Below are 18,218 nucleotides of genomic sequence, written 5' to 3' on the forward strand. Positions count from 1 at the left end.
ATGTTTGGGGTCAGTTTTTGAAAGAAGTCTCTTATGATCATCAAGGCTGCATTTATTTGATCAAACATACTGTAACATGAGTAATAGTGTGAGATATTATTACAATTTAACTTATTTCTGTGATGGTAAAGCTGTATTTTAAGCAGCTATTACTCCAGTCTTCAGTGTCAGGAATCATTCTAATATGCTGATTTGTTGCTCAAGAATAATTTTCTTACTATCACTGTTGAAAACAGTAGTGTTGCTTAATATTTTTGTGGAAACCATGATACTTTGGTGATTACTACTCGGGATTACATTTTTCTTTGATGAATAGAAAGTTCAAAAGAACAGCATTTATTTGAAATAGAAATCTTTTGTTACTTTTATAAATGTCTTTACTGTCACTTTTAATCAATTTACTGCGTCCTTGCTGAATAAAAATATGATTTTCTATTTTAATTTAAAAATGTGATTTATTCCTGTGATGCAAAGCTGAATTTTCATCTTAACATTTTTGTGGAAACCATGATACCATTCAAACATTTGTGGTAAGATTTAAAAAAAAAAAATGAGAAAGAGAAATGAATACTTTTATTTATCAATGATGCATTAAATTGATCAAAAGTGACAGTGAAGACATTTATAATGTTACAAAAGATTTCTATTTAATTCATGCTTTAATAATAAATGCATATAAATGCTGTTCATATTCATTAAAGGGTACATAACACACAAAGTTTCTGCCAATCTCATGTTAATCTTGAGTATAGAGTAGTATAGCATCCTTCATATCTCCGAAAAGTCTTTAGTTTTATCATGTTTATAAAAGATAGATACGCTGTACCGACTCTTTCCGAAAAAAGCCGAGCTCCTGGAGACGTGCCTGCCGTCAGTGTCGTGGGCAGAGCTAAAGCGGCACGAGCATGCACAGCTTTTGCGTAGCGATCGTCTGCAAGCTGCGACATCATTATGAATTAAAAAAAGGGAACAAAATCGTCTGTGTTGTTTACATTATATGGACTTGTGCGCCGATTGCCAACAAAACAGACATTTGATGCAGTTTTACTCACCGCCTGCAATCTGCAAATCCAGCGTCGAACTGGGACTTGTTTACAAAACATTCGTCACCGAAATTCCGGGAACAAGCAAACATATGTGCACAACTCCGTTGCTGCCCCGGAAAAATGAACTCCATCCACTGTTCCCTAAATGCTGGGTTCTTTGGGAAGCTGAAAAAGGTTATCTTTCCCTCACAACCAAAAACACACTCCTTAGGTGACATTGTTGAAAAATCTCTCGGCTTCCATAACGAAGCATGCTGGTGGGCATGCTCTTGCTCTCGCTCTGGGTAATGTGTGGGTGCACGCTTATCAGGAGAAGTGCCCATGCAAAGAATTCTGCCCTTTATTATGTTATACAGAGCCATACTCAAAAAACTTTCCAAAACTTATTCGAATCCGGAAGGAGTGTATTTGGCACAGAAATACGTCATACGTCCAACTCGTGTTTTGAAACTTTGGCCATGTTTAGCATGAGAATGCAACTCTTTAACAGTGTAAATAAGTCAGAATGCATGAAATAGCATTATACCCCACCCCCCATAAAGAATCCTGAAAAATTATCACCATTTCCACAAACATATTAAGCAGATCAACTGTTTTAAACATTCATATTAAATAAGAAATGTTTCTTGAGCACCAAATCAACATATTAGAATGATTTTTGACATTGAAGACTGGAATAATGATGCTGAAAATTCAGCTTTGCCATCAAAGGAAAAATATATAAAATATATTCAAATAGAAAACAGTTATTGTATTATTTTGTAATAATATTTCAAAATATTACCTTTTTTGCTGTATTTTTGATTAAATAAATGCAGCCTTGGTGTGCATAAGAGACTTCTTTCAAAAACATAAAAAAAAAAAAAAAATAGTAATGTTTCCAAACGTTTGACAGGTACTGTGTGTATACTGTGTGTATATAGGTCTTTATTAGGGGTGTAATGGTTCTTGGTAAAAAATCTAACCTTACCATTCTCCACCCATGGATCGGCATGCACCATGGTTCATCTCAAATCTGACGAAGCACGCATCTATAAAATGGTTTGTTGAAAATAAATAGCGCGTAAAACAGACAAAACAGAGTTAAGCTAATGTATGTTTCTTTCGATGGATATGCATTCTGGCTTCCCCTAAACCTTATTCAGTGCCGTATACTCTAATATGACCAGTCATTTATGCCATCATCTGAACCTGAACAGCATACATTGCTGTGTTTAAACTAAACTAATTTAAGCCTTGCCAATTCAAACATTTAAGTGCAAGAAGACACGAAAGAGAACTCAGGCATGCTGTCAGAAGATTTGTGTGTGCCTTCACCTGAAGCACGCACACAGAAAGCCACGACAGTGCACAAATATTGAGTTCTCTTTCTTGTGCTTGAACAGACAAATTCACACAAAAATTATGTCAACATACAGTCTTGGCAAGTAGGCTATCCTAGCAAACATACAGGTGCATCTCAAAAAATTAGAATGTCGTGGAAAAGTTCATTTATTTCAGTAGTTCAACTCAAATTGTGGAACTCGTGTATTAAATAAATTCAGTGCACACAGACTGAAGTACTTTAAGTCTTTGGTTCTTTTAATTGTGATGATTTTGGCTCACAGTTAACAAAAACCCACCAATTCACTATCTCAATAAATTAGAATACTTCATAAGATCACAAAAAAAAAAAGGATATTTTAAACAGAAATGTCAGGCTTCTGAAAAGTATGTTCATTTCTATGCACTCAATACTTGGTTGGGCCTCCTTTTGCATGAATTACTGCATCAATGCGGCGTGGCATGGAGGCAATCAGCCTGTGGCACTGCTCAGGTGTAATGGAAGCTCAGGTTGCTTTGATAGCGGCCTTCAGGTCATCTGCATTGTTGGGTCTGGTGTCTCTCATCTTCCTCTTGACAATATCCCATAGATTCTCTAATCGAGCATAGTAACACCATGGTCATTGAACCAGCTTTTGGTACCTTTGGCAGTGTGGGCAGGTGCCAAATCCTGCTGGAAAATGAAATAAGAATCTCCATAAAGCTTGTCAGCAGAAGGAAGCATGAAGTGCTCTAAAATTTCCTGGTAGATGGCTGCGTTGACTGTGGACTTCAGAAAACACAGTGGACCAACACCAGCAGATGACATGGCAGCCCAAATCATCACTGACTGTGGAAACTTCACAATGGACTTCAAGCAACATGGTTTCTGTGCCTCTCCGCTCTTCCTCCAGACTCTGGGACCTTGATTTCCAAATGAAATGCAAAATTTACTTTCTTCTGAAAAGAGGACTTTGGACCACTGAGCAACAGTCCAGTTCTTTTTCTCCTTAGCCCAGGTAAGACGCTTCTGACGTTGTCTTTGGTTCCGAAGTGTTTTGGTACGTGGAATGTGACAGTTGTAGCCCATTTCCTGAAGACGTCTGTGTGCGGTGGCTCTTGATGCACTGACTCCAGCTTCAGTCCACTCCTTTTGAAGCTCTCCTAAGTTCTTAAATCGGCTTTGCCTGACAATCTTCTCAAGCCTGTGGTCATTCCTTTCACTTGTACACCTTTTCCTATAACACTTTTTCCTTCCAGTCAACTTTCCATGAATATGCTTTGGCACAGCAATCTGCGAACAGCCAGCTCTTTCAGCAATGACCTTCTGTGGCTTACCCTCATTGTAGAGGGTCTTGATGATCGTCTTCTGGACAACTGTCAAGTCAGCAGACTTCCCCATGACTGCTGTTGGGATTACTGACCTAAACCCAGTATTTATACCCTGAGAATGGTAATTTAATAGAACTTGAAATTAAATATTCTAATAATTTGAGATACTGATTTTTTTATTTTGATGAGCAGCAAGCTGTAATCATCAAAATGAAAACAAAAAAGTCTGGAAATATTTTACTTTATGTCTAATATATATAGAATATATTGAAGTTTTACTTTTTAAATTAAACTACAGAAAGAAATGATATTCTAATTTATTGAGATGCACCTGTTGTAGGTCTTAAGTGAATGTAAGCAGTCAAGAAAGACAACGCATGTGTACCAGTGTACTGTACTGACTTAAAGTGACAGCAGCCTGATATTCCTGCTGTCTGTTTTTTAATGTTAATCAAACAACAAAAGACAAGGAAATCATTCACTTAATTTATACATTGAAGATTATATGCAATGTGGTTTTACATTTGATTACTTTATTCAATTTCTGTACCTGAAAACTATTGTTAGATACCTGAAAAACCTAAAAAGCACTTTTTTTGTGTCTTTGCTTTATTGTATTTATTTGTGCTTTTGCTTATAGTTTGATTATTTGTAATTTTCTTTATTTTTATTTGACAATAGTACTTTTTCCCTGAACATAGCACATACCGAACCATACCAAAACCTTGACCCTAAAACCGTGATAAAAAACGAACTGAGTAATTTGAACCTTTACACCCGTAATATATGCATGTGTATTGTAATGGAATACCAAATTCTTTCAAAATTTTTAAAAGCAGATGATCACCCATTGACTCTTAATTTATTGTTTCTTTTTTGAGCATCAGTAAACATTAGCACCTTTTTGTAGTATTTGTGTATGAGTCTCTCAATTGTCTCCAGCTTGAAAAGATGTATCAAAATCATATAGTCACTGTTGCAAAAGGTTAAAATATGCAGCAGATGAGGAAATAGTCCTATAGAATGACAGACGGGTGGATACAAAACTCATGTCCATTTTAATAGATCATAGAAAATGCGTGTATAATAATTATATAAGAATGTTGACAAGATGTTTTAGATGAAGTATAGCATCTAACACTATACAGAAGACTGCTGTGAGTGCTGTTCAAACAGCTTTCAAATTTCCAAACAGTTCAAATCCTTGCTGAGATTGTGTTAGCATGTGTTGTGTTCACCATATAAACTGTAGTTCTAGCTGTTTGTACACCAAATGTCCCAAGTCAACTTGTGTGAAAGGAGTCTGGAGACCATGATAAAGGGCTGTTCTAAGTTTTAGGGCAGAGTAATTGTTGTGACCTTGTCTATGAATGCAATGTGACAACTGTAGTGTATTTGCATTGAGGAAACCATCAAAATAATTGACATTTTCTTGTCTTCAGTGTCACACAGGGTGATAGAGGAGGTGAACAACATTCAGGAGAATCTAGAGATCGAGAAGACATGCAGAGAGAGTGTAGAGGCTTTGGCTTCAAAGGTGAGGTTTTACAATAAAGTTATGATTGTCTGTTCTGTTTTATTCTTTTATATTGCATTTGATTCTCCTCCTTTCTGATTTATTTGATTCTGTTCTGTTTCATTTCATTCTGTTCTGGTTCGCTTGATTCAGTTCTGTGTCATTTGATTGTCCTGTTCTGCTCTTCTCTGTTCTGCTCTGTTCTGATTCATTTGATTCTGTTCTTTGATGTTTAACTTGATTCTGTTTCATTTAATTTTCTTGTGTTCTGTTACATGTAATTCTCTTTTGTTCCATTTCTTTTGATTCTGTCTGTTCTGTTTCATGTGATTCTCATTTGTTCAATTTCTGTTTATTCCGTCTGTAGGGTTTCATTTGATTCTGTTGTGTTCTGTGTCATTTGATTCAGTTCTGTGTCATTTGATTCAGTTCTGTGTCATTTGATTCAGTTCTGTGTCATTTGATTGTTGTTTTGTTTCATTCTGTACTGTTTTGTTTCATGTGATTCTCTTTTGTTCTGTTCTGCTTTATTTAATTCTGTTCTGTTCTGATTCATTTGATTATGTTCTGTTCTTATTTATGATTCTGTTTTTATTCTGTTTCATTTAATTCACTTGTTTTGTTTCATGTTATTCTCTTTTGTTGTTTTTTTCCATTCTGCTCTGTTTGATTTGATCTTGTTTTGTTCGTTTGATTATCTTCTGTTTTAATTCATTTGATTCTGTTTTTTTGTTTGATTTGATTTTCTTCTGTGTCATTTGATTCAGTTGTGTTCTGGTTCTTTTTTTATTCTGTTCTGTGTCAGTTGATTATGTTCTGTTACATTTGATTCTCTTTTGTACTTATGTTCTTTTTCAATTGATTCTCTTGTGAATTTGATTCATTTCTGTGTCATTTGATTCAGTTCTGTTTTTTTTATTATGTACTGAACTGTTTTGTTTCATTTGATTCTCCTCTGTTCTGTTCTACTTTATTTGATTCTCTTCTGTTCTTTTCTGATTCATTTGATTATATTCTTTTCTTTTTGTTTGTTTTTATTTGATTTGATTCTGTTTCAGTTAATTCTCTTGTGTTCTGTTTCATGATATTCTCTTTTGTTTTTTTGTATTCCATTCTGTTTTGTTCATTTGATTATCTTCTGTTTTTATTTATTTATTTGATTCTGTTTTTTTTATTATTTTATTTTCACTGTATCATTCAATTCTCCTCTGTTCTGTTTCATTTGATTCTGTTGTGTTCTGGTTCATTTTTTAATATTCTTTTGTGTGTCAGTTGATATTGTTCTGTTCGGTTTCATTTAATTTTCTTTGGTTTTGCTCTATGTTCTGATTCATTTAAATCTGTTTTGTTCTTATTTATTCAATTCTGATGTTTTTGTTTCATTTAATGAATTTGTGCTCTGTTACATGTGATTCTCTTTTGTTCAAATTCTTTCGTTTCCATATTGTTCTGTTTCATTTGTTTGTCATCTATTCTGCTCTCCTCTGTTCTGTTCTGATTCATTTGAGTCATTGCTCTACTCTTCTCAGAAACGGTACTTCTAGAATCATACACTCATGTTTTCGCTTATGCTTTCATGGTAAATAGGTAGGGATTCATCATGCCTCCATCCATCCAACCTTCCATTTATTTCCTCCTCCATCCTGAGCAAAGTACACACAATTGTACTCCACATGGGCAGTCACTCCATTCAGTTCACGCTGGAGTCAATTTTAAGACCATCTCCCTCCGGTATACCTGCATCTTGGTGTTGACTGCCTGTCCACCTCATTGGACCCACTCATTACAGAAGTATTCAATTTGCCATCAGTACCTGCTCCACACATTGTTTAGTCGGGTTTCGGTTCCGCCGCTCAGGCTCAGTCCGGTCTGAAAAGTGAAGTGGCATCTACGCTGAGCGCTCAGCAGGTAAATGGATCTCTAAAAGCCCAGATGTGAGGCAAATTAGCGGGAACGATTACCGGCTCATTGCCGTCTCTGTGATGGATGAATCAACTTTCTTCTGCTGTCTGTCAGTGATGAGCTCTGATCACCACACACAGAGAGAGAAATGAGAGAACAGTAGCAGTGAAAGGAATAAAGACACAGATAAAAGAGATAAAGACCAGGAGAAAATAGTCTTTTGATTGAAAAAGGACACTGTTGTCCTGCGTTTTAGAAGCAGGCTAGCTGTCGCGTGACGTCTTTCTTTGTCCAAGAAAAGAAGACGTTTCACTGTGCGAAGGAAAACGCACTTCCATTTTTGTATGACAAAATAGACTGAGATGACAAAACCCTGTGGACTCTTGGCTATTTAGAATGGTCGACAAATTTTTGTTCCTGCCATTTCTTAAAAATCACTTCCTAATGTAGTTCTAGGGTATTCTCTTGAGGTATAAATTTTTTCCCCTGAAGTACTGTATGTGAAGCCATCACAGATGTTTCTGAAAGCTGTGGTTGAGGAAGACCGCAGAGCATTTCATTTGTGAGGAGGAAATAGACCTGCAGCTGGGCCGTTTTGTGCCTCAGCATTGTGTGTTGGATAAAAGCTTGATTTAACCAATCAGTGGTTTCCTGACATCCTTAAATGCACAGCCCAGCTTGTTCTGTGTTCGCCGGTGGCCACTGTGCATGAAAACCGGTACAGATGCCCTTTGTCCTGGCTGCTCTGTGAACCAACCCCCCCCCCCCCACACACACACACACACACACACACACCGAACCCCTCACGTCTGTGGAACTAACAGCAAGGTTTTGGCCTCCACAGGTTTGCTCATCTTCCATCTGTCAGGACACATGTCTGATTGAGGATGCAGTTGTTTTTGTCACTAGTTGCTCTTTCAGCACATAGACGAATTATCTCAAGTGCCTCATCTGTCTTTATTGTAAGGCAGGAAACACTTTGCATTGCATTGGTCTCTTAAGTTCTAGTTTCTTGCATTAGAATTGTTGATTTTCCCAACAGTTATTTTTTTACACTACCGCTTGAGGACATTAAGATTTTTTTTTAATTTATTTATTGTTTGATCAAAAATAATAATATTGGAAAAAACGAATATTGTGAAATACTACAATTCAAAATAAATGTTTAATAATATTTTAATATATTTAATATATTAAAACGGTTGATTTTAGTTTTTAGTGTTTGATTTTTAATATATATACATAAAATGTAATAAAATTGTAATACTCGACATTTATCTATTATCTGCCATAACATGATGATAATAATAATCGCCTTATCACTAATGGCCAGAATTGTAATATTGGTGCTTTCCTACACTGTAAAAAATTATTTTCATGATTTATGACATCAATAATTAATGTGGTTCAGATAACATAATATTTTTAGTTTCTGTTGATTAAACTAATCGCCTTCATTGTATTAACTCAAAATTTTAATTTCAATGAACACAAAATTAAGGCAACCAGGTAACTTACTTTTTTTAAGTTAAACCAACAATTCTTTTTTACAGTGTAGGTTTATTTTGCCACAATGACCAGCTGACTGTACAATATCCTTCTTATCCAGTAAATAAATAACTGGACATGAAAATATTGATATTGACTTGTTGCTTGTTGTATTTATGTGAAGTAATTTTGCGAATATTTATAAAACAAGTGTGGAAGACTTTGTCTTGATTTGCATCTAAGACTGCACGGTGGAAAAAAAATTTCACCTCTTCCTGAAAATGTGAAGGATACATTGTGAAAATTACAGCATTGGCTCATCCCAAATTTACATTTAAATGAGTCCAAAAATTTTGGTAGGTGTGATTGGAGGATAGCGAGTGGAATTGTCTCAAAAAGTCTCTACATTTCAGCTGTATGATTTATTGTGTATGATGGCTGTAATTTTGTCTGCCAAGAGACCCCGAGGCTGGCAGACACCTCATTTCCCCCCAATGCCCCCCCCCTCACACACACACACAAAAAAGAAGAAATCATAATCAATTTCTTAAACTCTGGGACATTTTGAATTAAAAAGCAGTAATGGATGAGGGTTCGCGGGTGGTGGCAGGCAAATCAAAGTGCAATCCAAACACATGACATTTTGTTTTGATGTGTGATCAGAGGAGATGAGGGGCCTGGCCACCTCGGGACGCACGTCTGATTTCTGCCACTGTGTAATTTTGCCGCTGCGCTCTCATCAATGCTGGATGATTATCACAGAGCGAGCGTGTATGCGTGTGTTTCTGCGTGTTTATCCCCATATTATGTGTTGTTGATTGCGTTTTTAAAAGATGCATTCAGCAGGAAGGACGCCATCAGGAAATGGATTCACATGGTGTGTGTCCTCACTTGGATGTCATTAATAAAGGCTCGTTAAAGAGGGGGCATTTTATCCCTGCCTCCCGCTCTTTTTCTCTCTTTGACCGGAATGTCATCCGGGACTAATTTACATACCTCCACCCCCATTGGCTCTCTGAGTTTCCATTAAGTGGCCTCCCTAATTGAAGTGTGAATCACCAGTCTTAAATTACTTTAATTGGATGTTCAAAAAGGTAAAATTTCTCGGATGCAGGTATGTACATGTTGCGAAGGTGGGGGTTCGTGGCTGTGCCTGATAGAATGCTGTAATTATTTATGAAAACAGGAGTGTCTGCTGCTGCTGCCCCTGCATACATGTAATGAAATGTCTATTATTTTGCCCTTGATTATTGCTCTTTTCCAGAGTGTTCGTGCTGTGTGTGTTTGGCTGTGTGATTGAGGGGAATTGCATGGGCGCCCACTGGGGTTCCAGTGGGCTGGTCTGTCTACATGCTGCTGATTTGATTTCTCATATCTTTTCACTCTGAGGCAAATGCAGAAAATCACCGGATTGGGTTTTATATCATTTGTGGTGTTACTGGTGTCATTTTGATCTCTGATTATTCCTATAAATGTGATGACATTACCCTCACTAGATTAACTTGTGCTGGTTTTGCAAATTTTTTTTTTGCACTGTCAAAAGACACTGTCTTTTCCAAGACTAAGTAAATTAGCATTTCAGTTGTGTAGCAGTTGGTACAGCTTGATACTGGCAACACCAAGGTCATTCTGCTAAATACAGTACATAAATGTATATCTTTCTCTCAGTTGAACAGACAGAACCGTTCTCTGAAGAGGAAGAGTATGCTCTATATGTCCCGTCTTGGTGCTGATGTCATCGCCGACATCAAGCTTGACGATGAGGATGAAGAAGATCCACAGGAGGAGTCGTCAGGTGTCTGTAGCTCCTCTCACTGTCAGATTGTCATCACAGGTGGGTCAATGCACTGTCCCATGATGTATTGCTTAATAAAATATTTTTATCACTTTATCCTTTTTGTATCTAAATATTAAAGGTGAAGTGTATAATTTCTACACCACTTGCAGCTAAAGAATAAGCAGCTCAACTGGGTCTAACAACACTGGCTCCTCATGAAATTAAGGCAGGACCACCTGTTAAGTCAAATAATGGATGATGTGTGAAAGCAGTCATTATATTTGCAGTCTGATGCTATTACTAGAGCAGAAATGAAAAACTCCACCTTTTACATATATGTAACATGGAGATCTTATCTCACCATCATCGAGCCCATCTGGGATTACATGAAGAAACTAAATTCAGAAGAACTGTAGCAACGTCTCCAAGACACTTGAAAAAAACCTACCTCCACAGCTACCTGAAAAACTATTTGCAAGTGTACCTGGACAAAAGCAGTTTTAAACGCAAAGGGTGATCACACCAAATATTGATTTGATTTAGTTAATAGAAGTTAATTGATAAATACAATCTATTTATGACATTATATTTGAAAGCATCCTCACTTTACAGCATTTTTAAGTGCCTAAAACTTCTCACAGTACTGTAGCTTTGCAGGTAGGTTTCTTCAAGCGTCTTGGAGACGTTCCTGCATTTCTTCTGGATTTAGTCTGTCTCAATTTTTTTCATGTAATCCCTGATGGACTCTGATGGTGAGGTCAGACCTCTGTGTGGAGCATACCAGGTGTTGTCAAACTCCTTGTGCATACAAAAATCTCACTCAATTATTACAATTAATGGCAAAAGGAATGTTTGGACATGTAAACTGACATTTCCTACTGACACACTACAGCAAAAGATATACGAGACACTTGAGAATTCAGGCTGATTTGCACTGTAGGTTTTTTATTAATACATTTCTTGTTTATTTGTCGTAGAGCTGAGGGATAAACTAGAGGTGATCCTGGCTGAGAAGAAGCAGATAGTGATCGATCTGGAGGCAACAAGAGAGCAGCTCTGCCAAACTAAACAGGAGGTATGTGAGAAAGACATTTAATCTTGGGTTTTACTGCATTAATCAACCAATACTCATCTTGAGGGTTAATCTTCTGTACATATTTTTTTAAAAGGGTCTAGTATATACACTCTAAAACCATTCACTTTTTTTAATGGATGTAAAAACCTCTTCATCATGACAGAACGGAAGGGTTTTGATCCACCTCCTTAATGTCTTTAGTGTTAACCCTTGCCATATTTCACAATGGCTTTCACTCAGAATAACGATTATCAAATAGGAAAACAGGGGGCTGTCTTTGTGTCATGTTGTTCAATGTTTCAGATGACCCAATTTAATGCCCAAATAAGTGAAGCCTTCACTCTCCCTTTCTTCCTAAGCTCCTGAAAGAGAAACATGATAATACTGTTTTAATAGCCGAAACATTCCAACAAAAGAAACTCTTGGGAAAATACAACAGAGGTCAGTTGTGCTCCTGTTCTCTACTATATCCTCTTACATGAAGCACTCTCTCTCTCTTTACTGCTTTCCAATCCAGACATTTATTGATCCTAACCTCTGTACTCACACTTTGGTACATCTTCTTTGCTTCATTCAAAGCCTTTACTGTGTTGCTTGTCCTGTTATTAAAATTACAGTATATTTTTATCCAAATCCGAGTTATTTCTATCACCTTCTGCTTGACTATAGACACATAACAGATCATGAACATATCAGAAAAAGAACAGAATACATAATTTTCATTTTTAAACTTTCTGTTTGCTTGTTTGTTTTGTGTTTTGAGTTGTTCGACAGTTTAATGTATGAATTAATTTTTTTTTTTTTTTACTTCCAATTAAGAATATAACCATACCCATTTTTTTATATGAAGTACATGAGAGAACTGCACATTTGTTACCTATAATAGAAGAGAATATTCAACAATGATGTGCGTTCCATTGATGTGCACCATAAACATTTCAAAGATTGTGTGTTGAAATTGTTTGCCACAGACATCAAGGCTCCAGACTCTAACCATCTGAATTAGGGATGCACCGATACCGATACCAAGCTCATGTGCTTGTACTCGTACTCGTAAAAATACCCCCGATACCAAAGACCGATACCTCACGTGACGTAACTGACAGAACTTTCCGTGCACCGAGACACAGGCGGCAGCAGCAGAAACAATGTCAGCCTCAGAGGTGTGGAAATACTTCACAATTAATGATGACAACCCACACATTGCAAAATGCATGCTTTCAATCACAATTCGTTATCGATTACTGAAGGCGGGATAGGCGGAATTGCGCTGAATGACACAGACCAGAAGCGCTCCCTCTCTCGGACGCACTCTCTCTCTTTCTTGCGCGCGATCCCAGTTCTCTCAGACAGCGCGTGATCAGTTCTCCTTGCGCCTGAATGGTCAAATGCACACATAGTTCGTGTGGAGTATCTCACGTGAACACAGTCGGTTATGGCTTAAGTGGATGTAAACATTTGGGTGAAAACAGAATATGTGTCAGTATCCATGGATTCGGTCTTAAAGGGACCGTAGCCTATATTTGTCATTAATGTTAATAAAGCAACAAAATATGTTAAATAAATGTATACATTGTAAATAAACCTATTGTATCTGAAAAACAAGTTTATTTAATTTGTATCTCTATAGTATTTGTTGTATTGTTTGTAAATTTCTTTTTATATAACAACAATTATATATATTGGTAATTATGCCCTTTGAAGATTATTGGACATTGTGAAATTTGTGCTTTAAGTTTGTGACAAGCACAAAATTATTACTTTTTTCATTGGAGTAATAATAAAGAAGCTGTCCTACATTCATTAGTCTCACTGTGTTGTGCTTGGAAAACTGCAACATCACAAAAAAAAAAAAGAGAGAGAAATTAATAAATGTATAGGCGTCGGTATCGGTATCGGCGAGTACTAGAAAAAAAGTATCGGTACTCGTACTCGGTCCTTAAAAAATGGTATCGGTGCATCCCTAATCTGAATGCTTACCTGTGTATTTGTGTGTAGTTTCTCAGTATGCTCTAGATGAGTTTGAGGCCTTGCAGGAAGATCTAAAGCTTGAGAGGGACTTGCGTTCTGAAGCAGAGAAGTTTGCACATGAGGTGAAAGCTCAGTTTGATTTGATTTCATAATTAATTTATTGAAATGCATAAGACATTCTAGGAACTCTGAATATGTATGTAATTCTGGAATATGTTAATTAAGTGGTGTGTGAGTGTATACGCTCTCTCTCTTTGTCTCTCTCTGTGTGTATGAAGATGCTAATAGAACAGAAGAAGCTGAAAAGACAAAGCCAGATATTGATCCAGACTGTGTCTCCAGCAGAAGCTCTGCAGAAAGCTCTCGCAGAGATCAACTCACTGACACACACTCTAGAGACTCAGAGATTGGAGCATCAACAGCAGGTAACACACACACACACACACTAATCCTCACAGTATCCTTTAGGTCACAGTGTCCTTAGAGGGTACAGACTGAATGTCATTAAAATAATAACCGACAAACCAATCAAATTAACCACACCAGCCCTTCCCAGTGTCACTCAAAAACTCACACATGCAGTTTATTACTTGCTTGTGTAAAAGAAATAAAATTGAGCAGTATTCTGCATTTAAACAATCATTAATGTATGATTAAAGGATTGGGTGGAATGACTGGAGTCAACTTGACTCACTTTGTGGGTGTCTGTCACCACTTTATATTTTCAGCCAGAATATATGACATATTTAATATGACAAGATCATGACCAGTCACTATTTTGTACTGCCTTAAAGGGATGGTTTACCCAAAAAAGTCATAATTTCATCACACTCGTGTCGTTCCAATGTGTCGCAACTCTTGCGTGAAACTCAAAAGGAGATATTTAGCATATCCAGTGTCCACGCTGCTGTTTTCTATACCGTAAAAGTGGATGTGACCCAGAGAGAGCCTGGTCGCCATTTAATTTGATGACATAATCTTTATATGATATCAGAGTTTTCATTTTGTAAGTGAACCATTCTTTACGATTCAAAGGTCACGTTCCATTTTAATGACCAATGTTTTTTGTCTTTGATTGTTGTGCTTTGTGTATTTTGGTGGAATCTAGGTAAAAGCTCTTGAAGAACAGATACACAGCAGTGAATTAAAGAAGCAGATGATAGCATTACAGAGACAGACAGAATTGCTGGAGGAGGAGAATAAAGAGTGGCAGCACAAACACACTAAAGCTGAAACTGAAGCCAAAGACCTCAGATTCACAGGTACCATTGTTGTGAATAATTCAGAGTTTAAGAACTAAAAGCTTTTCTGAATTCTTGATCTGCAATTGGAATTGCATTGGCCACATAAAGTTGAATTGGAATTTCATTCCAATTTCATTCCTCTTCCTTAAGTTTAAATTCAATTCTGGATATTGTTTGATACCTCAGTTCAAATTCTTGAATTGAGCTGGAATTTAAACAGTATTCTCAATTCAAAATGATGTACAACCCTGACAGGTTCACATATTTTAAAAGCCACATAAACCACTTCATCAGGTCTCGTCTGTTGTTGAGCTGTGTTGTAGGACAGATGCCTGAAATACATTAGTTCTCTTATTTAAATCAGTTGCAGATACAACACTGTTCAAAAGTTTCATTTGAAAAAAGGCTTTTATGCTCACTAAAGCTGCATTTATTTGATCAAAAATACAGTAAAAACAGTAATATTGTGAAATAGTATTACAAAATAGCTCTTAAAATGGCTGTTTTCTATTTTAATATATTTAAAAATGTAACTTATTCTTATGACGGCAGGTAACTCCAGACTTTAGTGTCACATGATCCTTCAGAAATCATTCTAATATGCTAAACTTGGTGCTCAAAAAACATTTCTTAATTATTATCAATGTTGAAAACAGTTTAAAATTTTTGTGGAAACCATGATAAATTTTTTTCAGGATTCTTTGATTAATAGTAAAGTTCAAACAAACAATGTTTAATTGAAATTGACATTTTTTAGATATAGAAATTTGTAACATAAATACACTGCCCGGCAAAAAAAAAGTCGCTGTTTGGACTTTAATAGGCAAATACTATAGTCTATAGATGGATCATTATTACAGTGATTATTGTGTTTCTAGCATGTTATATGTTTGGCATATAACATGCTAGAAACATAATAATCACTGTAATAATGATCCATTCATAGATTCTTAAATATTTGCCTATTAAATATAAGTATAGTTTTTGGCCGGGCAGTGTATCTTGACTGTTACTTTTTAATCAATTTAATGAATCCTTGTCGAATATAAGTATTAATTTAATTTCTCTAAAAAAAAAACAAAAAAAAAAACCTTTTGAGCAGTAGTGTATGCTATACCTGCTTAAATTCAGACAGCACTCAAAACCAACCAGGTGTTTGTATCTCTAAGAAACCTTTGTGTTTTGCAGTGGAGGAACTTAAAAAGAAGCTCCAGCAGATCTCCAACCCTCCACCAGCTGCTCCAGCGCCCCCTCCGCCTCCCCCGCCCCCACCTCCTCCACCTCCACCCCCTGCCCCCTCAAGCAACCCACTCAGGTGAGTGTCTATTTGTGCCAAAAGCTATCAAAATGAGTGTATACATGTTCTTATGAGAGTTAGCATTTGGCAAAAGCCCAATAATATAATCTAAAAATTATGTTTGCTCATTGGGAAGTTTCAATGACATTTTTTCTTGTTAAAACAGGAAGTTTGGACAGGACATATCGAAGGACTTGTCCTTTTGTCTTTTTTTCTTCTCTTTTTATTGTTTAATAGCCAGTAGCTATTTTCTAATTCTTTCTTTTATCTCTGTCTCCTTCAGCTCATTGCTGTCTATACTTCGTAAGAAAAAAAATGTGAGCACTGAAATTGCATTAGTGGAGAAAGACTCCTCTGAGAAAACGCCAGGTAAAGAGCAAAGATCTGGCATATTTCCATTTCAATTCTATAAATCTACTCAGGTTAAAAGTTCTGCTGTTTGAAGGATGCGTGTAATAATTAATAAATGCAAAGTTTACATAGATTGATAATTTAAAAGCACCATAATCAGTGATGGCTGATGGTTCAGGGTTCTTTCATTGTTTTGTTTCTTTAGCAGGACTGCAGTTGTGTTCGCCATCATCGAGCCGCATGAAAGATTTCAGACCTTTATGATCCGTGTTAAGTGTCAATTAAAATGCTGCAGTAAATTCAATCAGATGGAATGTAATTAATGTATACCAGTAAAGTTCTGTTCCTCGTCACAGCAGTGGGTAAAAGTAAAAGACTTGGGTCAAGTTCAAGTTTGTCCTGAGCCATTTCTTTCAGCCTTATTCTAAAAAAAGATGGAAGAGAAGAAAAAAGAAGACTTGCAGCTTTTTGCTGAAGGACAAACACTTTATGCTTACAAAAATTGAACTATTCTTCAATTCACAAAGTTCAGGTTTATGGAGTTTGACTGGTGAACTTTAGCCTTTCCTTTATCACTAGCACTTGATTTACTTTTTCACTGGGTTTGAATATTTACGAGGAATCCAATCTTTTGAACGAACTGACTAAAATTCTTTCACATCCTATAATAAGTATAAGTGCAGGCCAAAGCTTAGATACTTTCTCGTAATTGCGGTTTTCTTTCTGGTGTTCTTGTTAATGTCAAACAACATTTTTATGATCTCATATGAATAGAAGGTTTTTATTGGACTATACTAAGCTCTGAAACGCACTGCCAATTTAATGTCTTTGGAAAAGAGAATGTTTTTTTAGAGATTTTTATCATGTCAGAAAAACATCAGACTGGTAAGCAGATAATATTCAGATTTTTTGTTCCAGTTAATGACAGAATGATTAAAAGTGTTTTCCAAGGCCACTAAACAAAGACAAACATCATAGATTACCTTTCTTTTGATTTGTTTTTTAATATTTGTGCATGCCAGCTCAAAAAGAAACCCTCGCAATTCCGTTTAGTTGTGTCAGTATGTCTGATATTATTCTGTGTCTAAATTGACTGCTGATGAAAAGCAGCAGACGTGTGTTCATCTACATAAATGCTGTTTATCATAAGTGCATCTGCATATTCTATAACTGAAGGAACATTCACGCAATGAATGTGTGTTGATCTGTGTTTTAATCTGACAGAGAAGGACATCAAACAGCAAGCTGTGGATGAGATGATGCAGCGAATCAAAAACGGAGTTCAACTCCGACGCGTTACCCAGACAACCAACAGAGCCAGACCTGGACTGGTACACGTTTCATAAAAACTCAAACAAAACACTCAGCCTGAATCCAACTTGCCATACAAATTCTCCACTTTAACTGCTCTTAACTTAAGCTCTTACTGTTCTATACAGTTAAATATTGTAATTAAATTAAATTACTTATGATTGCCAATCAATTGATCAAATTACTCCCAATTAATTGTTTGGAGTCACTTAAAAAAAATTTTTTTTAAAGAAATTAATATTTAGCAAGGATGCATTCAATTGACCAAAAGTGACAGTAAAGACTTGTTACAAAGAATTACAAGAGTTCATCAAAGAATCCTGAAAAAAAACTGAATCATGGTTTCCACAAAAATATTAAGAAGCACAACTGTTTTCAACATTGATAACAATAAATGTTTCTTAAGCAACAATTCAGCATATTAATGATTTCTGAAGGATCACGTGACACTGAAGATGGCTGATGAAAATCAGCTTTGCCATCACAAGAATTAATTTTGATATTTCACAATATTACTGTTTTTACTGTATTCTTCCTCAAATAATGCAGCCTTGTGAGTAGGCCATATATAAGTTATTTTTTTAATTAAAAAATTAACATTTTAAA

General features: G+C 36.1%; 1 protein-coding gene across 5 annotated transcripts in view; it reads left to right on the plus strand.

Annotated features, from left to right (window-relative positions):
- The window catches only part of shtn1 (shootin 1), a 34,369-nt gene that overhangs the window by 8,549 nt on the left and 7,602 nt on the right, over nt 1–18,218 (plus strand). For 4 of the 5 annotated variants that reach the window (XR_007925844.1, XM_051867545.1, XM_051867544.1 and 1 more), the window contains exons 4-13: nt 5,123–5,217; nt 10,255–10,420; nt 11,341–11,438; nt 11,798–11,879; nt 13,437–13,531; nt 13,688–13,834; nt 14,518–14,671; nt 15,842–15,968; nt 16,117–16,319; nt 17,526–17,632. Coding sequence is in view for 4 of the 5 variants with exons in the window: in XM_051867545.1 (XP_051723505.1) it covers nt 5,123–5,217; nt 10,255–10,420; nt 11,341–11,438; nt 11,798–11,879; nt 13,437–13,531; nt 13,688–13,834; nt 14,518–14,671; nt 15,842–15,968; nt 16,117–16,319; nt 17,526–17,632 (1,274 nt within the window). In the remaining variant the exon portion in view is untranslated. The remainder of the gene's footprint in view (nt 1–5,122; nt 5,218–10,254; nt 10,421–11,340; nt 11,439–11,797; nt 11,880–13,436; nt 13,532–13,687; nt 13,835–14,517; nt 14,672–15,841; nt 15,969–16,116; nt 16,320–17,525; nt 17,633–18,218) is intronic. The other variant, XM_051867547.1, reaches the window with a different exon arrangement.

The sequence above is a fragment of the Ctenopharyngodon idella genome, chromosome 17 (genome assembly GCF_019924925.1).
Source record: "Ctenopharyngodon idella isolate HZGC_01 chromosome 17, HZGC01, whole genome shotgun sequence".
NCBI lineage: Eukaryota > Metazoa > Chordata > Actinopteri > Cypriniformes > Xenocyprididae > Ctenopharyngodon > Ctenopharyngodon idella.